The sequence below is a fragment of the Vicugna pacos genome, chromosome 9 (assembly GCF_048564905.1).
Source record: "Vicugna pacos chromosome 9, VicPac4, whole genome shotgun sequence".
NCBI classification, from domain to species: Eukaryota; Metazoa; Chordata; class Mammalia; order Artiodactyla; family Camelidae; genus Vicugna; species Vicugna pacos.
In genome coordinates this window covers 6,598,539-6,622,464 of record NC_132995.1, presented here as the reverse complement: position 1 = coordinate 6,622,464, position 23,926 = coordinate 6,598,539, and the positions used below count along the sequence as shown (strand labels likewise).

Here is a 23,926-nt window from a genome sequence, read left to right as displayed (position 1 = left end):
TTTTATTTTGAACGAATTTTAGAATTACAGAAAAGCTCCAAAAAAAGCACAGAATTCTCACATTGATAAAGCAAATGTGATAAAAAATTTTTAAGTAATATGAATTTAGTCATTTAAATTTTGTAATAATTTCTGTAATTATTATTAAACAGGCAATTGAATCTACCCCCAAAACTTTAAATACTTAACTTCTCACAGGTTTACAGGATCCTAAATAACACGGCCGCCAGCTCTCTGCTCTCACAGCCAGCAACATGGAATTCCTAAATCAGGGCCTTTGCACTTGCTGTTAACCCCGCCCAGATCTCCCCTCCATGGGGCCTTTGTTCAAAAGTCACCTCTTAAGAAGAGCCTTCCGTTATCACCCTTTCTAAAATAGACCCTCTTTCACTGCCCAACACCTTACTCTGCCCTGTTTTCCTTTATTGTGCTGGCCACTATCCTAAATTAAATTTATTTTTAAAATGCCTTTATTGTCTCCCGCAGTACAATGTACGCTCCAAAAAGGAAAAGACTTTGCTTTAGTCACATGCTACAACCCCAGTGGCCAAACACTGCGGAGCACACTGCCGGCGCTCGATTACTGATTTAATAGGTTAGGTAATCACACTGTTCATGTAGGGACTCTTTGCCAGGCGGCGGAAGGATATATACCATACAGAACAATATAAGCATGCGCACAAGATCCGGGAAGTGAGTTAGGGAAAGGGGTGGAGCATCGAAAGGAGTCTCGCGAACAGAGGCGGTTGGAGCCCAGAGAGCGAGGTGAAAAAGCAGAGCGTGGAGAGGAGCGCGCGTGCGCAGTACGGACTCCAGCCTGCCGCGGCAAAGGAATTTAAGGTGCCCGAAGGCGGAGCAGTGACCTCGCGCGTGCGTAGTACCCGCGGCGGCGTCAGAGTCCCTGTGTGTGGGTTGTACTTGACTCGCGCGGCGCGTGCGCAGTGCGGCCGGCGGAGGGATTTGAGGCTGGTTCCACCCCTTGCCCCTGCCGCGAGCTGGGGCCGCGCGGGCTTGTGAGCAGCGGCCTGGTGCGCGCGGTGGGCGGGCGACAGAGACTGAGGGACGTAGACGCTGCCAGAGTCGAAGCCAGAGCAGGCGTACTTATTGCTGAGGGGCTGCCGCAGCCGCCGCGAGCCCTGGGACCGTCGCCAGGCCGAGGAGGGCGCCGCGCGGCGGGTGAGTGTGACTGACTGGCTTTACCAGGTGCGGGGCCGCTACCCACAAGCCCCTGCGGTGGGTCCCAGTCCTTTCCCAGCTGCCGGGTCCCCTTCCCGCGCCACCGCCACAGTACCTTTTTGCACCCTTTACCCAGAGTTCTCTGGGCAGTAAGGCTCTCTTCCCATAGACCCCCTTCCCCCTTCAGCGGTCACTTACCCACAGGCCTTTGCGGTGTGTTGCCTTTTTTTTCCCTCGCCTCCGCTGCGTCCTGGAACTTTACCCATAATTCCTTTTGCCTGTGGGGGCCTGGATCTATTACCCACAACCCCCTGGCTTGAGGGGTTTGCTACTTATGACTCCCTCCCTTGATCGGAGACGGCCTGCGACCCTCGCCCCATAATCTGTTAATCCAAGGTACAGGACCACCAGCCGTCACTGTCCTGAACTTCCCTCCTCATCATCATTGATGCCTCTACAAGCTTCCAGGGACACTCAGCCCCGCAGATCCTTGCTCAGGAGTCTGAGACTTCACTACTCAGAAACGCTTTTTCAGTCTTTGTTTCCCTTACCGGCCTGACCCCACCCCTTCACACATTCCTTCCCCAGGAACTTGCTTTCTCATTCAGATTTTTTCCTTCGTTCCCCGTGACTTAGGATCACTCTCTGCCCTTAAAGAACCTGTTTTGATACTGAAGATTTTGCCTCTGTTTTCCTCTCTTCCTGGGAGTCAAGGAGTTATAGGGGCTTCATCTCTCCCACTTCACCCTAACATAAGGTGGTTTTGCTTCTGCTCTCAGACTTGGCAAGATGACTCAGTTCCTGCCGCCCAACCTTCTGGCCCTCTTTGCTCCCCGCGACCCCATCCCATACCTGCCACCCCTGGAGAAACTGCCACATGAAAAACACCACAATCAACCTTACTGTGGCATCGCACCGTACATCCGAGAGTTTGAGGTGAGTTCACTGAGCAGACCTGGAGCTAAGTGGGTTCTTTGGGGCCTGAGGGCTGAATTTGGGAGCCCAGTCTCTGTCCAGTTTTCTAGCTGTGTGATAAAGGCAAGTGACTTTTATCCTCGGTTTCCTTGTCTTAATTGGGGTAGATAATGCATCCCTTGTAGGGTTTTTGTGAAAATTGAGTAACTACCAGTTAAGGATTGAGGCTCTCAAGCTAGGTAGTCCTTGGCGCATCATTTATCAGCTGTGTGAACTTGGGCAAGAGGTGTACCCTTTTAGTGCTGTGATTTCTTCATCTTTTGCAAGGGGATGTTAGTATCTTCGTTGTAATATTGATGGAGAATTGACGAAAAAACTTATGTTACAGGGCTTGGCATTAAGCAGTTAGCAGATATTAGTATTTCTTATCATACTTGCCATTTTTGTTTATACGGTGATATTTGTAAAGGGTTAACACCGGGTGGTGGGTTGCTTAAGACCATGGGCGTGAGAATTTTAGCTTTGTATCTGCAGGGTAAACATGAATAAACGACTTAGTCTCGTGGGCCTGAGTTTTTTCATTTGTAAAATTAGGATGACAATATCCACCTCTTAAGGTGCGTCAGAGAACACCTGAGAAATGCTGGCACACAGCCAGAGGTCAGAAGAAGAAAGTTCTGGCATCGAGTGGGAAAGGGGAGGTGGAGGAAGTTGCAGAGCAGAAGCTAGTAGAGAGATGGTAGATTGGCTGTTTAGTAGGATTTGCCACCCTCAGTGAACCGGTATTTGGAAAATGTTATTAGCCAGTTAAACTAACGTCAACAGGCAGGTGGCAGGCGTGGGTCATGTGCCAATTACTGTTTAATGAGTGCTTGCTGAGACCTTCAAGAAGGGCTCTGGCCCTCAGGGGGTGTCTGGTTTTTTCCTCTGAGCACTGCGCTGTCAGCTCTTTCTGTTCAGGGCCTGTCCCAATTCCTACCTGTGATAGGACAACTCCATTGCAGATTGATGCTTTTGAACACATAGGAGAATTATTTTCATTTTTTTCTAGTGTCTTTAAAGAAAGAATACAAAGTAAAAAATCAAATTTTTATTAAGTTCCGTGGGCATAAAACTACTCAGATTGCTGTAGAAGTTTTTGAATACTTATTCTTAGTTTCTGTACTTCTCTTGTCACAGACAAGTAGCAGCAAATATCTCTGGTCCGTGGACCATGCTTTGATCTGCGCCACTCCCCCACCTCCACTGGCCTGGGAACTGTCCATGTTTGTGTGTGTGTGTGTGTGTGTGTGTGTACGTGTGTACATGTAGGGGAGCATGGTCGAGATGCTTACTGTTTCCTGGTTGGGTGTCTCTTGCTGTTTCCCCCCGTCACTCCCACTCTGTCATGTCTTGTTCCCAGGACCCTCGAGATGCCCCTCCTCCAACTCGTGCAGAAACCCGGGAGGAACGCATGGAGAGGAAGGTATGTAGTGTTTGCCTTCTGACTCCACATCTGTTTTGCCACTTTCTTCAGAAAGTTCCGTGACATCAGGGCACTTCTGTCTGTGTTTAGTTGTCTACTTTTCTCCTGACAGAGACGGGAAAAGATTGAGCGGCGACAGCAAGAAGTGGAGACAGAGCTAAAAATGTGTAAGTCCCTCTTTCCTCCTTTCATGTCTCTTGTTCACTCTTGTGTTTCTCTCCCCAAGGAAAGCCCAGGACTCTAATTTGGGAAAATGGGATTGTCAGTTCACTTTTTTAGCACCCTGTTTGCCAGCACTCTGTTTCGTTTAGGCATTTAAGCAGCAGAGCGTGGAGTAAGGGTGGGCAGGAAGGGATCCTGGTGCCTTGGGCTGCATCCTGCAGGGGCCTACACTAGCTGGGCCTCATAGGCGGAGGCGGTGAGGTTGGGCTGGTGAGACAGTGAGGCAGTCCTGACTCCACCTTAGCTCCCCGGCCCTTGGGCTGGGGGTGTTTAATCCCTTCCGGGTACAGGAGGAATTGGAGTACGTTGTAGCCGTTAACCAGGCTTCACAGGAGGGTCACATACCAACTGCTAATGGCCCTTTCTTGTTAGCGGGGGCTTTGCAGTCAGAAGACTTGGATTTTCCATGTGAGGCTGTGGTGAATCACTTAACTCAGAACCTCGTTCCCTGGTATGGCACATTCCTCAGGGAGCTTATGCAAATGCCTGACAGCTGAATACCTGGGCACCTAGCTGAGAGCTCTCTGATCCCTGACTCTCACTGCTTTCCTGTCTTTTCCTGGATGCCTCAAAGGCATATCAAACTCAGTGTCCGAACCACAATCATTATTTTCTCTCCCTACCAATCTGGTCTTTGGATGTTTCCTTCGCTGGAACATGGTCATCCAGCTTTGCAAGTCAGGACCTCAGCTGCTGCCACCCAGTTTGCTTTTAACACCCTTTTCTCACTGTTTCCCCAGCCTGTCACCAGGATCTCTCCCTGTTACTCTCTGAATGTCACAGGTCTAAGCCTTCTCTCTGTGTCCACCATGCAGGGCCCCTCCAGCCTGGACACACAATAACAGTCTGACTGGTTTACCTATATCTCTGTCCCTGCCAGGTTCTGTGGAGCTTTTTAAAATACAACTCTGATTGTACCTTTCTCTGCTAACAGCTTCCTTTTGTTTTCAGCATAAAGACCAGAGTCCCTTTCCTGCCCACTGAGGATGCGTTCTGCCCATGCTACCCCCAACCCCTGCAGCCTGCACTGGCCTCTTCTCACCCCTCATCCTTCCCAGATGGTCTCCTGTCATTGGGTCTTTGCCCAGGCTGTTCCCCTGACTCAGATGATACCTTGGTTTATATGGAACTGCCCTTTGTGTCTCTGTCAGCCGTCACTCCTGAGGGAAGCCTTTTGTGACTTCCTTGCTTAAGTCGCATCCCCTCTTGCACTGAAAGCCCTAGGTCCTGCTGCAGGTTGGTCACTTGAGTCTGTAGGAGGGGCTCACTGATAGACATTCATCTCTACTTTGGTTCACAGTTACTCCAGGAAAGCAGGGTTTGGATGGAATTTGCCCACCATTGTGGCCCCAGCTCCAGTGGGACCTGGTACAGAACTGTTGGCAGCAGTTAACTTGGGGAGCCTTTCAGCTCTGCTGCAGGGGCACAGGCCTTGTAGTCTGACCCACTTGAGTGTTAAGCCCGCCTCTGCTGCTTACAGTTGTGTGACCTTGGATAAGTCACTTCTGCTGGAAATTGTTTTCCATACTTTAAAAGTGGAATCCTGACATGCTGAATGATCCTGAGGATGCAGTTAGCCAAATTTAGAATGTAGAGAATTGTAGAAGACAAATTTGTGACCCAGTTTCTTTAACAAATAAATGTTAAAGGCAGGGGCAGGGAGTGAACCAAATGGATTAAAGAATCACCTCAACCAAATGGTAAGTTTGGAGCTTCCTTGGGTCCTGATTTAAATGAGCCAACTGTAAAAATCTAGTTTTGAAACAGTTGAAGACATGAACATTGGACACAAGGTCTTAGTGAGGTTAGGGAATTAATGTTAACTTTTAATATATTTCATGTTTTTTACTTCCTAACAGGTTCTAAATGTGGCAGGGGTTGTTACTCCTAGTTTTAAGGAAATGGAGGTTTGTGGAGGTGAAGAGCATGCTTACCAGGAGGAAGAGTTCTGAAATAGTTTCTCTGCCTTCTAAAAGCCTAATGAGGTTTCCCAGCTCCACAGTCTAGTCCTTGGAGCCCCTGCTCTGGGCTGCTATGTAGATAATCCCTTTAACCAAGGATTTCCCAAGGGCAGAGTTGCCAGCAGGATGGAGTGGGTGTGTGTGCTTGCTGAGGGGTAAACTGCTGATGAACTGCAGTTCTTTGCCACCCTCTTTTAGCTCATGGGTCCTTTCTTCAGATACGTGGGTACTGACTCAGATGCACAAGCTTTTACCTTTGGTTATACTCCTGAGCCTCTTGGTTAAACAAGAACTGTGGAGACTCGTGCAGGGTGCCTGGGGTGGTTTCCCATTTCGTCTGCTGGGCACCTCCAGGCTGCCTGTCAGGAAGCTCAGCTCTCTGCTGTTTGGCCTTTGTCCACCCCGCCAGGCAGTGGGCAGCGTAACACTGTTCTGTTCCTGCTGTACCTGTTAGACCACCTGCTGCCTGGTATTGGCGAGGCTTCGTTTCCTATTAAATACGCCGTCAGGTCACATGCTGCCATCTCAGTGAGGCCTTTCTGGACCATCGCATTAAAACTCTTCTCCCTGTCTCTGTGATTATCTGCTAAAACTAGATGATTGCCTCATTTCCCTTGTTTACTGTTAGCCTTCCTCCAGTAATGTCTGAGCTCTGAGAAGGTAGGGATCTTTTTTGTCTTGTTCACTGTTGAACCCCTAGCTCCTACAGGAGTTCTGGGTACATAGTAGTGCTTAACAAATATCTGTTGGATGAATGGGGTGCAGACTGAGACATCCAGGCCTGGAAAATTACAGCCCCAGAGGGACGAGGTAGGATGGAGGGACTCAGGGGGCAGGCTCAGGGGATGGAGTTATCTTCGAGGGCAACCATCAGTTTCCAGGTAGTTACTCTTAAATTTGGGTTCAGTCTTCTGCTTTTCAAGAAATTCCCTGAAGTCATCTTGAACTTAGTTTATGTTTGCAGCCAAACCCTCTCATGGAAAACACATATGGCTTTTAATTCTCTGGCTTCTTGCAACACACAAACTCTTCCTGAGAAGCTAACGCTTAGGGGGTTCAGCATATAAGCCTGAGTTGTGAGGTCAGGCCGGGATGTAAAGCTGAGCTTGGCTTCTCTGCTACTCTGACACTTCTCTTCCATTTGCAGAATGATGGTAAACAATTCTTAGTGTTTAGCAGTGTCTGGGCCTAATTATGTGTTCAATAAATTAGTAAGTAACATATTTGTTTTCTCATGTTCTTCTAGAATATGGCAAGTTCTAGAATATGTCAAGTTCCCCTGAAGGTAGCACTGTTGGGTAGAAGAACCGCCTCACAGTGCAATGGGCAGAGTGCCTTTGGGGCCCTGACAGGAGTCAGAGACCATTGTGTGTGGTGAGACCACCGGACTTTGTGAAAAGGACTTCTCAGGCCTGACCCATCAGAATCACCTGTAGCGTTGGTTTTGTGATAAGATTCTGGCTTCTGTCTGTGGAGGTGGTTATTCCTCAATGGTTAGTGGTAGTAAGGCTGGGAGTAAGAATCTGATCAGCCTATTGGAAGCTCCAGTGCCAGCCTTGAGTTCCTCCCAGAGACCACAGGACATAGGGAAGAGAGCAGTGCTTGGACCCTGCTAGGCTCCCACTCCAGGCCTTAGGGGTGCTTGATCTCAGCTTTCCCTGCAGGCTGTAGTTGTGGGCACTGCCAGTGGGTGGCACTGTGGCCCTGCGGATGAGGGAGGAAGCTCAGTACCTGGAAGGCTCAGGCTGCTTCCCCAGAGATGCCCCTTTGGGCTTAGTTACTCATACCTGAGAGGGACCTCAACCTCAGGATATGTAGATCTGAAATGGCTATTAGGCTGGCCCCCACACTGTCAGTGTGAAGTCAGCCTTATTCCTTCCCATCATTGGATAAGATAAAGGCTTCTGATGATGGCTGCTGTGCTTCAGGGAAAGCAGGGCTTAGAGGGGCATGCCCAAGGTCGCAAGGTGACCAAAGTTCCTCTGGGTCTCTGCCCACCTGTCTGTGTCTGTCTTGCTACACAAAGTTGTGGACACTTTCTTACAAATACTTTTTTTTCCTGCACAGGGGACCCTCACAATGATCCCAATGCTCAGGGTGATGCCTTCAAGACTCTCTTTGTGGCCAGAGTGGTGAGTACCCAGCTCCCAACCCTTGGAACTCCAGAGGAGCCTGGAACCCTGGGGAACTCCTCTAGAGAGCTTGGGTGTAAATAGTAACCTGGTCCTGGGAATGTTCCGAGAGCTGCTTCCTCTTAACTTCGCATCTGTCTCCTTGTAGAACTATGACACAACAGAATCCAAGCTCCGGAGAGAGTTTGAGGTGTACGGACCTATCAAAAGAGTGAGTGGACTGGGGCGGGGGTGGTTTAAGTTGGAGGTGTGTGGAGGGAGGGGGGAAGCCTGGCTCCCAGCCCTGAGGACCACCGCATTGTTTCAGGGTTTGAGTCCATGGCCTGGGCTCATATGCTGACTGCACTTCCATGATAGAAGTGCAGTAGACTTGAGGTAGTGGAAGTAAAATTAAGAAGTAATGACTGCTTATTACTGGTTTAGAGCACAACTGCAAACTTAGTATTTGTAAATAAAGTTTTATGGGTATCCAGCCAGGCCCATTTGTTTACTATCATCTGTGACTGCTATTGCTGTAAGGCAGAGTTGGGTCGTTACGTCTTTGGCTGTATGGCCCTCAGAGCTGGAAATAGCTCCTGTCTGGCCCTTTATAGAAAATGTATGTTGACTCTTGTTTTAGAGCAAGGCTTTAAGTTCAATTGACATTTCTTTATTTACTTAAAAGTCACTCATATGCTCTGGAGTGTAGTGAGAGCTTGAGGTCATCATGCACAGAAATTGATAAACCCAGGGCCATTAGAGCATCAGTCACTCAGGGTCCTTGAAGGGCAGAGGGTCTGAGGCATCTGTTACTGGCACCACTCAGCCCGGGCCTGCCACACAGGCCGTGTGACTGATGGGGTGGGGTTTTCCTATGTTGGAACTAACCTCTGTCCCTGCCGCCCCCTCCCCCCTAGATACACATGGTCTACAGTAAGCGGTCAGGAAAGCCCCGAGGCTATGCCTTCATCGAGTATGAACACGAGCGAGACATGCATTGTGAGTACCTCCCACCTGAGCCCTGCCCTCTGACCTCTCTCTTCTCTGCTGCCCCAGCCCCTTCCCGCCGTCTGTCCCCAGCCCCACCCTGCTGACCCTGACATTAGCGATGTCTCTCTCCTCCTCCCTCTGTTTCTGATATATCTTTTTTTTTTTTATATATACGTGTTTTTTAAAAAACAAAAACCAAAATCCCCCACAACGTGTGTGTGTGTGTGAACCCGGGGAGGTAAGTGTCACACGTTGAACCTCAGGGGCAAGGAGGGAACTGGGTGGGGGCTGGGGCTAGCTGGAGGTGGGGGGAAGGGTCGGATTTTTGGGGAGCCTCTCCCCATCGTCCCCACTGGAGTTGGGGGCGGCCAGGTTGGAATGAGGACTGGCCTTTGAACCTGCCCTCTTTTCCCCTCAGCAGAGCTGGGGCTGGGCCACCCGACCCTCTGCCTCCCCATCCCCAGCCCCCCACCCTGTTCCTCAGCGGGCAGTGGGCTGGTAGGCGTGTTCAGCGCCTGCCCCCCCATCTCCAAAGCCCCCTTTGAGGCTGCGGCGGCGTCCACATGGGCAGGGATGGGTGGGTGGGGGTGGGCAGGGCTGCGGCGTGTCCAGGGGCCGCCGTATTAATTGACTGTTCTTATTGTCACTGCAGCCACCACGCAGCTGGCTTGCAGCTGATGCTTACGCTCCCCTTACAACACCTCAGTGTATGGTTGGTATAAGGGTTTGTATCATGGGTAAGATCACTCAGCACCGCACACCAGCCCAGTTTAGCCAGGCAGCTCAGGAGCAGCGAGGCATTCCCTCCTCCCGTCCCTAGTCGCCCCTCAGCCTCCCCGCACCCAGAACCCTTTCCTCTCTTGGGTGCCCTTTGTCCCTTCTGCCCCTTGATCCATATGTTCCGATAATCTTGCTGATCCCAGGAGGGGATAGATGAACCCCGACAGGAAAGGCAGCTGGCCTCTCCACTTGGGCTCAGCCAAACGCCCTGACTTACCTGGCTTCATGGCAGCAGCGGCAAGGTGGCGGGAATACCGAAGCCGGGATGGGCCAGGGCTCTGGGTGGAACCCTGCAACCCGTCGCTCCCCGGCCCCACACCTTCTGCGGGGCTGTCACCGTGGTGGCCCTGGAGAGTCTTTTTGCTTACTAGCTTCGGGGTGCTCTGCCCCCTTCCTGTCTGCTTTATCATGGTTGAGGCCTCCCAAGGGGCTGTGGAGCCCAGCCGCTCTGCAGAGTGCATGGAATTGGGGACTGGGATGTGGGAGGGATCGAGTAACAGGCTGTCAGCAGCTGAAGGTGTTGTGGATTTTACTAAAGACCTTTCCACCGAATAGAGACCTAAGAGAGGGAGAGAGAGAGAAGCCTAGAAATACACACGTCACATGTTTTCTTTGCTGTTACTCCTGGGTTGGGCCTCTTCTGGGGTTTGGGACAGTGAACCAGAGCAGGGTTCCTTTGCTTGACTGTGTTCCCAGTCCTTAAATTCCTTCCCCCACCACCCTCCTCTGGGTTCAGGGGCCAAGTGGCCCCTTCCCCTCAGATCATAGGCAGTACTCCATCTCCTGGACCCTCAAGGTTGTCCCCTTGTGTGCCAGCCTTTGGGCTGAAGCAGTTGGTGGGAGGGAGTGTGGAGTTGGAGGTGGAAAGTCATTCCATGTGCTGAGAGAGGGTGGGGCATGTGCCTAGTTGAACGTGGACTTTATTGGGCAAATGTGAAGGTGGACAGGTTTGCTAAGTTCTCCCTAGCCGCCTTTTTTAATTCAAACAAGATAGTCTCACGGCTTTCTAGCTCCCAGACTTGATGTTAATCCTTGTCTCCCCTTTGGTCAAGGCCTCCATGAGGTTTCTTTGGGGTCCACCACTTCCTCTGCCTGTCTCCAGGCGGTGTAGCAGATGTGGTTCCTCTCCCTCTCTGGCTCCCTAGAATCCCCTCGGCTCCCTTCCCTGTAGCTTTAGCTGACCCCTTGGTGGTGGGTGTGGGGTCTGTGCGCGTGCTCAGGTAAGCTTGGGGGCTCCAGGTAAGCGGTCCCGTGTCCCCCCCCGGGAAGCCCGCCTCCTCGCCAGGCCCCCAGGAGTTGCCGAGCCCCCCCCATCCCGCTCGGTTTGGACACCCGCAAGGCCGGCATCGGTAAATGGCACCTTTTTCTCTTCCTCTGGTTGTTATTGGGGGGGAGAGGGCTGGGGCGGGGCAGGGTATTGTGGTTGGTTGAGGACAAGCCCCTAGGCTAGGGCTGGGGGTGGGAGATAGGGACTTTTTTTGGCCTTCCTGACAGCCCCATGTGAGACAGGCCAGGGACTGGGCCTGTCCTTTGCTGTGCCCTGCCCAGGAGCAGGAACACGCCTTTCCCCGCATCTCTGCCTCTACTCCTCACCCTTCCTGAGAGGCTCAGGCTGGGGTTGGCCTCCCAGCATGTGTTGAGCTGGGGGTGTGGAGGGAGAGAGGGGCTGGGGCTGGGGTTGGGTGACAGTCATCTCAGGTAAGGCAGGAATTGTCAGCAGCACCGCACGTCTCCCATGCCTCCCTCCACTTTCCCTCTCGCCTACTGGCTGCAGGGGCCCCTCCAGGCCCCCTGGGAGCACCGTAACCCACCCTTCTGCTCCCTGCCACCTCCTAAAGATTTCTCCCACCCCCTTCTGGTTCATTTTCTGTTCTGATGTCTGTTCCCCCCCACGCTCATCCTCCCCCCAAAAAAATACAGAAAAAGGAAACCGGTGTGAACTGGGGTGCAGAGCGGCCTGGCCGGGCCTCCTCCCCCAGCATGATGTTCCAGGGTGCATGTCTGGGGTTGTGGAGGAGCCCTCCCCCACAGCAGAGTCCAGCCTTAAGTTAACCTCCGGTTTCTTTGCAGCGACTTTGGCCGCCTTGATGCGAGGGGGCTGCTCTGTCAAATGGGAGTGGGACAGGGCTGGGGGTAGATGGTGGGAGTGGTCTTGCCCCCCCAATAGTGATTGGGGGGTGATAAGGAAACAGGCGCTGAGATGGAGCAGGCCCCTCCTGGTTGGGGAGAGGGTTGGTCTGGCTGTCAGTTGCCTGGCTGGCTGGTGGGCGTGTGTATGTGTGTGTGCGTGTGCAAGTGTGTTGATGGGGACACGGGCTGGGGGATGCCATGGAGCTGGGCCTTATCCTGACTAGAGGACCCTCTGGGGACTCTTCCCCCTCCCCCCCACCCCACATCTGTTGCAGCCGCTTACAAGCACGCAGACGGCAAGAAGATTGACGGCCGGAGAGTCCTTGTGGACGTGGAGCGGGGCCGAACTGTGAAGGGCTGGAGGCCCCGGCGACTGGGTGAGCACATCCTGCTCAGACTGGGTTTGGGTCCTGCTCTTTGTGGCTTCTTTCTCACCTCTCTTCTGCACCCTCTGCTGCTTTCTGTCTTCTCTTCCTCTCCTAGCTCACCAGCTGCTCACATCCTTTCTCCCTCTCTCCAGCCCACCCTTTCTCGTCACTATCATTTTCCTGGTCTGTTTTCTCAATCTGGTTTTTCAGTTAGGAGCAAGAGTACTGACCTTGCCAGAAGCCGATCTGGGATCAAATTCCAGCTTGCATACTTTCTGGCTGGTGGATTTTCCCTCTTCCTACCTCAGTTTTCCTCATCTTGGAAAGTGGGAATAACCTCAGAATTCACTGAGCTCAGCGAATGCCAAGTGGCTGGCATTTGGTGGGGCTTATAAAAGTCACTCTCTCATCCACTTATACTTCGCTCCTGCTCATATGTTCATTCATTCCTTGGTTCAGCAAATGCCAGTTTGATCACCAGCTGTGTACCAGGCTTCTAGTCAAGAGTAGGACATAAATAGGTCACCTCTGCCCTCACAGCCTCCTTCGTTCAGACTTCCTCACTGTCTGTTTCTCATTGTCAGTCACCATCTTAGTTAAGTTCAATTTGATAGCAAGTATCAGACATCGATTTGAGCTTCCCAGAGCGTAAAGGGGCCTTGATGAGAACCCTGGTGTCTCTCAGAGCCCAGAGACATATGATGCCTATGGGCCTCAGTTGGACCTGGTAGCCGGCCCTTAACTATCAAGAGCCACCTCTGGCATGTCTGCAGCTCACCTTGGCCTTGTTCACTGCTTGTGTAGACTGGGCTCTTTTGTCTCTCCACAATGGCCCGGTGTGGCATTCCACAGCTCCCTGCTTTGCACGCAGTCCTGGAGGAGTCTCTCCGTTTCAGGGTGGGTGGATCTTAGTGGCTCAGGGTTGGGCCTGGACCTGGGGCTGAGATCTTGCCATCCAAGCATGGCTGTTGAGGTCCAGCTACTATGACGGCGAGTGACAGTTGTCAGAGAAAGTGGTCTTCCCTGGGCAGACACCCAGGTGGGTCCAGAAACCTCTGCTCTTATTTCTGCCTCCCAGCCAGCTATTCTCGCTTTTTTTTTTTAATTTTATTGAGTTATAGTCAGTTTACAATGTTGTGTCACTTTCCAGCGTAGAGCATAATTTTTTCAGTTACACATGAACTGGCTGTTCTCACGCTTGACTTGCCTTTGCCGAGTAGACCACACTACTCATTTGCTGAGTCTCTGAACTTAATAGATAGGTTCTTATCTCGCTCTCTGGGTTGGAGTGAATCTTTCAAAGTCTGCTGTTTCCTATTGTGGTAGAATCTTGGAATCCCAGAATCTTCTAGTTTGATTCAAGCTTTTCGATGGTGATACCCAGTGCATCTTGGGCCAGGGTACATGAAAAAAAAATTTAACCAAAAAGAAATCTTTTTGAAACTTTATTACTAATAGTAATGATCTTTCCTACAGTCAGTATATACTAGTTTTTTTGTGTTTGTTTGTTTTTGAGTAAAAGTAGATTTATTTAGAAAGGTATACACTCCCTGGACAGGGTGCAGGCCATCTTGGAGAGAGAGAGCCAGACTAGTATTTTATATTCTGTTGCTTTATCTTATTTTTTAATATATTGGTTGCAACCCATCAAATTAATGATATGATCCATTGCTGGGTCATGGTCTGAAAATGGAAAACACTAGTGCATTCTGCCCTGTACCTGGGACATTCCAGATGCCCGGGCGGTTACTTGTCCCTATTTGAATGTCTTTGTTACCCAAGCAGCTGCTTTCCTTTTCCACCTTCACTGCTGAAAGGCATTCCTTTTATGGAACCCAGGCCTGCCTCACTGATGCTTCCTTCCAGGCAGAGAGGCACTGAGGAGAGTGGAGAGGGCAGGGTCTGGAGTCAGTGGTGAGTCCAGCTCAGCTCTGCCCTTCCTTGCTGTCACCGTGGGCAGGTGACTCTGAGTTTGCTTTCCCATCTGAAGGAGACTCCCCTGCTCCTTAGGGCTGTCAGTCATTTGACCGCTGCAGGTACAGTTTTATATCCCAGGTGCTGTACTAGGTGCAGGTTACAGTGAGCAAAGCTAGATATTGTCCTGACTTGGATGATGCATCACAGGCAGGTAGGGGAGGCAGCTGTTAGTCAACTCACACGGCACATACAAAACTGGAAACCCTACTTGAAGTTCTGGGAGGGACGTGTTTGTGGTCTGTGAGCATTGGAGAGCGGCTCACTTGGTAGGTCAGGGAAGGCAGGCTGAGGAAGTGATGTTTGTGTTAACATGTGAAGGGTAAGTAGGAGTGAACTAGACAAGGGAGATGAGATTCCATGGAACGAGGTGAATGATCCCAAAAACGGGCAGGAAGGAAATGGACATTATGAGGAAATGGAAAAATGCCTGGAACATAAAAGAGCCAGGGGCCCTTCTTTGGAAGATGGGAAGGAGCCAGTCACCCGATATGGAGTGTGGCCCATAGGCGGTGGGGAGCCAGTGAAGGCTGGGAAGCCGGCCACGTTTTCAGTTAGAAAGACTGCAGCAGCTTCGCGTTTGTGTGAGGATGAGGATGACCGGAAAGGAGGGTTTGCCGGGAGGCTGTGTCGGACGTAGTGGTGAAGAAGATGAGCTTTGGGGTCTCAGTACCAGGTGTTTCCCAGCCAGCGCTAGGGAAGCCTCATGATCTGAGTGAGGCTGGCTGGTCATGTTAGAGGAGTCCGCGCTGTAGTCAGCGGCTGAGGGGGTGGTTGTCCTTCCCTTTGCTCTTTGCCACCCTCCCCACCCCTCCTCGGGTGCCCTGCCCAGACTGACCTGCTGTCTTCTGCCTCGCCCCCAGGAGGTGGCCTCGGTGGTACCAGGAGAGGTGGGGCCGACGTGAACATTCGGCACTCGGGCCGGGACGACACCTCCCGCTACGATGAGAGGTGAGAGGGGGCAGCCGGCGTCCGGGGCCGGGGTGGTCGTGTTGGGGAGCCCTGCCGCAAACCTCTGCCCACCTCATCCAGGCCCGGCCCCTCCCCGCTTCCCCACAGGGACCGGGACCGGGACCGCGAGCGGGAGCGCCGGGAGCGAAGCCGCGAGCGAGACAAGGAGCGAGAACGACGACGCTCCCGCTCTCGCGACCGGCGGCGGCGCTCCCGGAGTCGCGACAAGGACGAACGGCGGCGCTCCAGGGAGCGGAGCAAGGACAAGGACCGGGACCGCAAGAGGCGAAGCAGCCGGAGCCGGGAGCGGGCACGGCGGGAGCGGGAGCGCAAGGAGGAGCTTCGTGGCGGAGGTGGAGGCGGCGGCGACATGGTGGAGCCCTCCGAGGCTGGCGACGCGCCTCCTGATGATGGGCCTCCCGGGGAGCTGGGTCCTGATGGCCCCGATGGCCCAGAGGAGAAGGGCCGGGATCGTGATCGGGAACGACGTCGGAGTCACCGGAGCGAGCGGGAGCGGCGCCGGGACCGCGATCGAGACCGGGATCGGGAGCACAAGCGGGGGGAGCGGGGTGGTGAACGGGGTAGGGATGAGGCCCGAGGTGGGGGTGGCGGCGGCGGCCAGGACAACGGGCTGGAAGGTCTGGGCAACGACGGCCGAGACATGTACATGGAGCCTGAGGGAGGGGACGGCTATCTCGCTCCGGAGAACGGGTATCTGATGGAGGCTGCGCCTGAGTGAAGAGAGCCTCGCACCGGTTTGGACGTGTTCCTACCCACCCTGTTGCTGTCCTCTCCCCAACCTTCTTGGCCACCACCTAAGTTTGCCAGCCAAGGGTAGGAGTTTCCTCATTTGTTCTGGTCCCTTGGATTTAAAAATAAAATTAATTTCTTGTTGATAATGAGCATTTGGTTTCTTCTTCGCTGCTCTTACTGTCTTCCCCAGAAGGTTGTCACCTGATTTTTGATAGCCCTACCTTGCTTGGCTTTCCAGGGCAAGCCTAGAACTTGAGCTTTATGACTTAAGGCTGGGCCAGCCCAGTACACCTGAGCTGTTTACACTGGGGCAAGGAAGCCCTCTGGAAGGGTCCTTGATCTTTTGTATCTTTCTGTTTTCACCTCTCTCACATCCCCTGTGGGACTATGCATAACCCTGTCTTGGTTGGGGGGTGGGGGGCTCTAGGCACTAGAAGACTTAGTAGAAGCTACAACTCTCAGTGTGTGCAAGGGAAGCTGTTGTCTTAAGTTGGAGAGCAGGGGAAAAGGGAATGAAACATGAGAGCGAGATAAAAGGGTAAGATGGGGTACAGCTGAAAGTCCTCACAGGGCCAGGATGGAGGAGGGCCTACAGTTCATGACTGCAGCTTCACCGACTGTGTTTTTCACATCTAGTGATAGGAGAGGAATAACGGGACAAGAGGTTCCATCAGCAGTTGAGATGTTGACATATTTCCAGGCTAAAGATTAAATAAGATGGTGGTGGGAAAGCTTCCGTTTGGTAATCATTTGAGAAGGAAGCCATTGGCCTTGCAGAGCCTCCAGAGGCCCAAGCCTGCAACTCCAGGTATAACAGGTAGGAGGCTGGAGCAGGATTTGTACCCAGAACAGTCTAGAAGCTGGGCATTTGCTGCCTAGGCAAATATAAGACCTACTTTTGTCTTTCATTAGTTCCTCAGCCTAAAGGCAAACTTGGCTTGGTAACCCAGAGGCAGTCTGTCCATGAAATCTGGCTGACATCCGCCAGGATTCTAGTATGCTGTTTAACTGCCTCAATTTTTATAAACAAATAACCAAAAATCCCAGACACTTGAAAATACCCTGCCAAAAGAGACCATAAGATAGAGAAACTGGTCCTGCAAGAAACAGTCTAGGAAATAAAAGAACTTAATACCTCTAGTGTTTTTTCATAGATATCCCAGATGTTGAAACCAGGCTACTGGAACTGGCTATGAAGAACAGCCCATTTTGGACTAACCTGGCACAGGCCACTTCTATAACGACTGGACAAAACACGTAAAAGTGACGTGAAAGGCTTTGGGGAGTAAACAGTATAGGCCAGACTCGAGGCAGGTCTGAACCCCAAGAAAAGGAAAGCGTGCAGAGGTGACTTTAATATTTTCTCTTGCTTTTTCTTTGAGGACATCTGCCCATTTAGCATGGCAGAGTAGACTCAAAATGGCAGTCCTCAGCTGGGCTAAGTTCACAGAGGTTGGACCAGACAGCTGGGACTTGAGCCCCAGAATCTACCTGCAATCTTTTCTCTAGGCATTTGCCAGCTCCTCAGCTGTGCATTGTCGTTGCAATACCCCTCCAAGGGCTCCTCAGCAATGACGGAGGCTAAGCTGCTGAGCAGAGATCTGAGCCATGTAGACCGGGCCGGGGTGGGGGGTGAGGGTGGGGCAGGTTAGGGTTCAAGTCCTGCTGTGGTGGAAGGAGGCTGTGCTTGAGACCCCCCAGAGTGCCACAGTGTTGGAGTTAGGCCGCCAGTTAAATAGACCAGGCCTAAGAAAGCCTAGAACCAGACCTCATCAGGATGTATGTGATTTACCTGCCAGAAGACAATTTAAGCTTCTTTGGAAGAAGCTAGAGCCTCTGGTTTTTTGTACACAATGCTTAGCATCTACTCATAGAGAAAAAAATAGTCAATAGACACAGACCCAGGCATGATTCCAAGGTTGGAATTACGAGAGACTGAAATAACTATGTTGAAAGAAATTGAGATTGTGATGAAAGAAACAAAAGTAGTTAGACATTACAGAAAAAAACAGAAGCTGTTCAAGGTAGGAAATGTCACAGAACACTACTTGAGCTCTACAGTAAACCGAAAGTACTTAGACAAAATGTGAGCACTTTATTGATTGATCTAAGAACTGGGACCATAAAGCAACCACAGGAAGAGAGGGGCAAGGTTGTAAGGGTGGAAAATCAATATGTAATATATTGCTAACATCTAAAATTTAAAAATTGGAGAAATGGTATGTTATTTAGATACAGAAGCAACCAGTAGATGAAACGTCTATACCCTGTTGCCTCTTGCAGTGAGGAGGGTTAAGAACAGGGACAGAGGTTGGTGCTTGGCAACTTCAGTCCTTCTGTATTATTTGGTTTTGTTTTTAACTGTAAATGTTATTATTAAAATAAGAGAAAAATATGAAGGACAGAGGGACAGACAAACCTGCTCTAGTCCTCTCATTTTGCAAAAGCCCTTTTCTGGACTCTCCATCCTACCAATGGTGACGTTAACTGAGGATGTACTTTACCCATTCAGCTAATAGTGAAATAACACCAGACTTCTCCAAGCTTGTCTACACCTACATTTTTTTGGCCTCTCAAGAGCATCTGATGCCACAGCCCACTTCCTCTTTCAGAAACTCTTCTCATGGTGTCTCCCACCTACTTTTCCTCCTACCTTTCTAGCCATTCTTTGATTTCTTCCTGGCCTTTACATGTTAGGAGTTTTGAGAACTCTGTCCTAGGTCCTCTTCATTCTATGTTCTCTTGCCTCCAGCATTCCTGTCCACTCCTATGGTTTTATTTACCACCTCTGCCCAAATTCTCAAAACTGCATGCAGGCCTTGGATATTACACAGTCTCTTCAAAGTCAAAATACCCCATATCCCACCACCAGCATAGACCATTCTTAGCAAAAGGCCCACAGGCGACTTAATACCCACCTTCTCCACCTCCCAGTCCTTGTATACAGTTAATCACCAAGACACCTCCAAACATTTCCAAATCTGTCCGTCTGTCCTCCATCCTCTGCCCTTGTCCCAGTCATCATGGCCTCCTGATTGGTCCCTCTGCTCCCACGCTTGCTCCCATTCAATCCAGTCTCCCCACAGTGATCTTAAAAATACATATTTGAATATCACATTTTACTCTTCTGAGTTACCATGAAGTTCAAAATCCTCAACACGAGTATGCCAACACACAAGGCTGTCCATCTTGCCAACCTTTTCACCTTCATCATAAACTACTCTAATCCTTACTCTGCTGTCCAGTCATGTGGGCTCCTCCTGCTTGGAAAATGACCCATGCCCCACCTCTTGATGATCTTACCTCCAAGGACTCTTTGTCAGTGTCCCTAGATCGTCATCTCCCTGCTCCCAATTCTGATCACAGTCATGGTTAGTTGTCTACCTCCCCTCGCTCACAGACTAAGCTCTGGGAGGGCAGTGGACTTATCCGCCCTGCTCAGTGTTGTATCCATCATCTTGGGCCCAGATGTTAACATAAGTTTGTCCAACGAATGTGGGGGAATAAATATGGGCAGGGGACAGACAGATGTGGCAAGCAAGACAGGCTGAGATGGAAGGTGGTGCAGACAAAGGCTGCAATAGGAGGGGTCAAGAACCCAACAGACAGATGGGGTCTGAGAGCAGGGCTCCCCAAGACCCACGCAGCTGCAGGTGGGGCGGTGCACACGCCAGGCCACGCCTCCGCGGGGGGGGTGCTCGTCGCCGGGGCGTGGCCTCGCGCAGCCCCTCCCTCCTCGCTGGGCGACTGGGAAGGCGGGTGCCTTGCAGCGGCCGCGCGGACATGGCTGCGCTGGTGGAGCCGCTGGGGCTGGAGCGGGGTAAGCGCGCCAGGGGGCCCTGCCCACCCGGCCGCGGCCTGCGTCTCAGACCCGGGTCCCCGTCCCTACCACTGCAATGCCCGGGCGGGTGGGCGGACCCGGCGGGGGTGAGCGGGGCGGGGCACCGAGAGTGGGGCCGTCGGTGGGTGTGGGAGGGTCCGTGGGCGAGCCAGCTAGGGAGGGGGCGTCTGCTGCACACCCCTGCCTGTGTGTGTGTGTATGGGGAGCTTGGGGACGCAGTGCGCCCGGCTGGCAGCAGTCTCTTCCCCGCCACTGATGACTCTGCGGGTGTCCGACTGGGACTCGGCTGTCCTTCCCGGGGTCTGCGCTCGCCTTTACTTGGTCTCTGGCCGCATCTCTACGTGTTTCTCTGCGTCTTCTTGTCTCTGACTCTGGGTCTGTGCGCCCCGCCCCCGCTCCGCAGACGTGTCCCGGGCGGTGGAGCTCCTCGAGCGGCTCCAGCGTAGCGGGGAGCTGCCCCCGCAGAAGCTGCAGGCCCTCCAGAGAGTCCTGCAGAGCCGCTTCTGCTCAGCCATCCGGGAGGTGAGAGCAACGCAGCGCCGAGGCACGAGCGGGCGGCCGTAGTCCTCCTGGTCCCTCCGAGCCCGGGGACTACGTCTCCCAGCAGCGACCGGGGCGGCCCTCCTTGAGGTGCCGACGCTTCAGCTCAGGGGTTCTTTGGGAGTTGTAGTTTCCGCGGCCTCCCGGTTGCGGGGGCGGGGCGGATCCCTGGGTGGGCGGGTCTGTGGGCCTGGACTCCAGTGTTGAAGGGAGGAGGGGCCTGGCGGCTCCCTGAGGCTGCTGCGTCCTCACCAGGTATATGAGCAGCTCTATGACACGCTGGACATCACCGGCAGTGCTGAGATCCGGGCCCACGCCACAGCCAAGGTAGGCGTCCCCCACCCACCCCATTGCCCATGGTACCCACTGAACCACATGGGTTAGTTCAGTATCTTCCTAACGTCAGTCATTACTGATTTCTGATCCTCTTTTCTGAGTTTTGCCAAATCTACATACCACCCTTACTATTGTTTATAATTTATTTTAAGTAATCTCACATTTTTAGCTTAAATGTCATATAAAGGCATCTTTAACCACTACAATTGGAAACTAGTACTGCATGCCTGACTAGAAGATAGCCTTAAACATTCATACAATGAAAACAGTGAAGTAGCATTAAACACTGAAATCTTACCAAACTTATTAGATGCAAGTTCTTGCTGCTTCCTGCTCTCGGCTCTGTCCAGGCCTTGCTTTTCTCTTTAAAAAGGGATATTGGCAAGTGCTGAATATTCAGGACACCCTCATACCAAATGGAGAATTTCTCTTTGAGTCTGAAGTGTCCAAAGTGACTAAAAGGAACATACTATCACTACCAAGTCATCTTGTGTTGAATTGTAGCAGGCGCTCTGTGCTTGAGGAAAGCTGTCTGGCCTAAATCCCTCTCCCTGTTGCAGATTCTCCACCCTAGTCAGCCTGCCCATCATGGAGGGGCCCTCATTTCCTGAGGTTTTCTTTTTCCTAGGCCACGGTGGCCGCCTTCACAGCCAGTGAGGGCCATGCACATCCCAGGGTAGTGGAACTGCCCAAGACAGATGAGGGCCTGGGCTTCAATATTATGGGGGGCAAGGAGCAGAATTCGCCCATCTACATCTCCCGTGTCATCCCTGGAGGTGTGGCTGACCGGCACGGAGGCCTCAAGCGTGGGGACCAGCTGTTGTCAGTGAACGGTGTGGTGAGTAGGGGGCTGAAGCAGGGCTGGGATCCCAGTCTGTCTAAGGTAGCACAGTCCCTGTTTTTGACATTCATTCAAGGCACACTGACAGAGCACTGCCTCTGCGTCCAGCCCTATGCTGGGCATTACTGCAGATTCTGAGAGTAATTGACCTCAGCTCCTACATTCAAGGACTTCCCCTCTCTAGTGACAGAGATAGACTCTGACCAAAAGAGTTCTAAACCAGGAAGATAATAATGAGGAAGCACAAAGCATTGTGAGAGCCCAGATATGGCACCAGACTGCTGTAGATGTGGGAAGTTTTTGCAGTTGAAGGGACATTTGAGTTGGGTTTTGAAGGATGAGTAGGAGTTCTCCAGGCAAATAAGTTGAAGAAAGGTGTTACTGGCTGAAGATGTGATAGGTAGGGGCTGTGACTCTGCATTCCTATGAGCTGAGGAGAAAGGGCTTGGTTCTGATGGAGGACTGGGGCATGCAGGTAATTAAAATTGCTGTGGTTAGAGTAGATGGGGACACAGCTGGATAGGTGGTTGGGGCCAGCCATGCAGGGCCTCATTGCCAGCCTGAGAAGCTGGGACTTTGTCTCAAGGGTTCTGGGGACCCATGGAAGGGCTTTGAGTAGGGGAAGGGTAGGCTCAGCCTGGAGACCTAGAAAAACCTCTTTGGGACTCTGGAGGGGATGGACTGAGGGAAGAGACTGGAGGCCAAAAGGCCAAGGAGGAGGCTGGTAGGGTGAGAGTCCACAGGGGGAGAGAATGAGGCCTAAGCTGGGCCTGGTGGTGGGGACAAAGAAGAGGGAGTCTGGGCAGGAGGGATGGGGCTGGGGGCAAGGGATAAAGATATGGGCCTGGAGGTCTGGCTCAGTGACTGAAGGCTAACATGGGGCTTGTCCCTGACATGGGGAACTTAGAAGGTTTGGGGGAAGGACACTGAGCCAAGAGCTAGTGACTGTCCAATGAGGATGTGAGGCCTTGGCATCTTGGGGCAGGTACCAGTCTCACCAACTGTTGGTCCCATTTCCAGGGCTGGGGCTGGGTGAGGGTGGTGGGCCCCAGGCCCAGCTGTCTGTGCACCGCCCCTGCAGAGCGTTGAGGGTGAGCAGCATGAGAAGGCAGTGGAGCTGCTGAAGGCTGCCCAGGGCTCCGTGAAGCTGGTGGTGCGTTACACACCTCGGGTGCTGGAGGAGATGGAGGCCCGCTTTGAGAAGATGCGCTCTGCCCGCCGACGCCAACATCAGAGCTATTCGTGAGCCCTTTGCCACAGCACCCCTGGGGCCTCTGCTGCCTGCCTCCCTTATCCCCAGACTCCCCAAGCCAGGCCAATGACTTCTGAGACCTTGATTGCCACCCCTAGCCCTGCCTTCCCCTGGGATTCTGACCTTTGATCCAGGCCATTCTTTTACCCCAAGCCATTCTGCCTTAATACTTTGGGGGCTCCTAGCTCACTCCCATACCAAGATCGGGAACCTACTCTCTCAGGAATCCCTCAACCCACTTCCCTGGGCCCTTGGCTCTGGAACCCCAGCCCCAGCTCTCTCCCATGCCTCCTCCCCTCCTCTCCCCTGAGCCTGGCTTCCCTCTCTTTACCCTCCTTGCAGGTCCTTGGAGTCTCGAGGCTGAAACCACAGATCTGGACCCCCTCCCTAACCCCCTCCCCTGTACAGTATTTATTGTCACCAGCTCCTTATTTAAAGATCTTTAACCCTCACTGAGCGTCCGTGTCTGTCCAGCATTTGGGGTTTAGGGTGTCTGGAGATGTGGGGGAAGGAGAGAAGCTGAGGTCGAGACCAGACCCTGAAGAAGCCCTTTTAGAGTCTGACAGCAGAGGTAGAGACTTTTCCCCCAGGTCCAAAGGCAGAGGCTGTTCGAGCTTCCTAGTGACAGGTCCAAGGGTGGAGGTTGGGACCCAGCCTGGGTCGAAGTGCGGAGTCAGAGCTGAAGCCAACGCCCCCTACCCTTCAGAGATTCTGAGGGCGGAGGTCGAGCCCCCTTCCTCTGTAGATGGTCGGACGGAGGAGTCCTGAATCGCCGCGAGTCAGTGGGCGGCCTCTGTGTGGGCGGGGCGGAGCGAACCATTAGCCGGGTCCGCCGGGGGAGCCCTGCCGGCCATACAATCGTCCGCGTGGGAGGCAGGGGTGGGGGTGCCACGTGCAGTTCCCGAGGCGGGCGCAAGGGGTGCAGAATAAGGTGTACTCGTCGACCCGGTATTCACTCCACTTTCCAACCTGAGCGCGTGTCCCCAGGAGGCGCCCCCGCCTTAAAATCCATCCTTTACTCTCACCTCGCCGCCAGCCCAGCCCTCCCGTCCCGTGCGGCGCGAAGGCCGGCGCGCGCTACCGCCGGAATCTGGGGTCGCGACTCGTGTTCCACGCCGCGCGCCACTCGCTCCAGGTGACATCATCCCCCTGCCGGGCTCCGCCTCCCGCCCCAGCCGCCGCACGCCGCGTGCCTATTGGCCGACGCACCTTGAACCCCGCCTCCCGCTCTCCGCCCGCACGGCCCCTCCCAGCCAGTGCAGAGGTGGAGTTTAGCCGCCTGCCGGCGCCGACACCGCCTCCCATTGGCCACTGGGCGCC

At 52.8% G+C, this 23,926-nt stretch overlaps 3 protein-coding genes across 5 annotated transcripts; 2 read left to right on the top strand and 1 right to left on the bottom strand.

Annotated features, from left to right (window-relative positions):
- The first annotated feature begins 971 nt into the window (after window positions 1–971).
- Window positions 972–15,942, top strand: SNRNP70 (small nuclear ribonucleoprotein U1 subunit 70). Of its 3 annotated transcripts, none has more exons than XM_015242892.3 (10): window positions 972–1,176; window positions 1,956–2,112; window positions 3,494–3,556; window positions 3,669–3,723; window positions 7,807–7,871; window positions 8,020–8,082; window positions 8,768–8,849; window positions 12,026–12,127; window positions 14,956–15,043; window positions 15,152–15,942. In XM_015242892.3, exons 2-10 carry the CDS (start codon window positions 1,966–1,968, stop codon window positions 15,780–15,782), a joined length of 1,296 nt encoding a protein of 431 aa, XP_015098378.1. In that variant the 5' UTR covers window positions 972–1,176; window positions 1,956–1,965; the 3' UTR covers window positions 15,783–15,942. The 3 variants fall into 3 exon arrangements, with proteins under 3 accessions (XP_015098378.1, XP_006208538.1, XP_015098377.1); XM_006208476.4 differs by having other exon boundaries at window positions 15,125–15,942; XM_015242891.3 differs by having other exon boundaries at window positions 1,064–1,203; window positions 15,125–15,942.
- Window positions 15,943–19,534: 3,592 nt separating this feature from the next.
- Window positions 19,535–23,058, top strand: LIN7B (lin-7 homolog B, crumbs cell polarity complex component). The gene is made up of 6 exons (XM_072966666.1): window positions 19,535–19,616; window positions 20,041–20,159; window positions 20,433–20,504; window positions 21,142–21,351; window positions 22,436–22,596; window positions 22,949–23,058. Exons 1-6 carry the CDS (start codon window positions 19,580–19,582, stop codon window positions 22,968–22,970), a joined length of 621 nt encoding a protein of 206 aa, XP_072822767.1. The 5' UTR covers window positions 19,535–19,579; the 3' UTR covers window positions 22,971–23,058.
- On the bottom strand, window positions 23,034–23,911 carry C9H19orf73 (chromosome 9 C19orf73 homolog). The gene is given in 4 exon segments (XM_072966384.1): window positions 23,034–23,345; window positions 23,383–23,525; window positions 23,527–23,575; window positions 23,688–23,911. Coding segments are annotated over 4 exon segments (537 nt in total). The 3' UTR covers window positions 23,034–23,224.
- Between the last annotated feature and the right edge of the window lie 15 nt (window positions 23,912–23,926).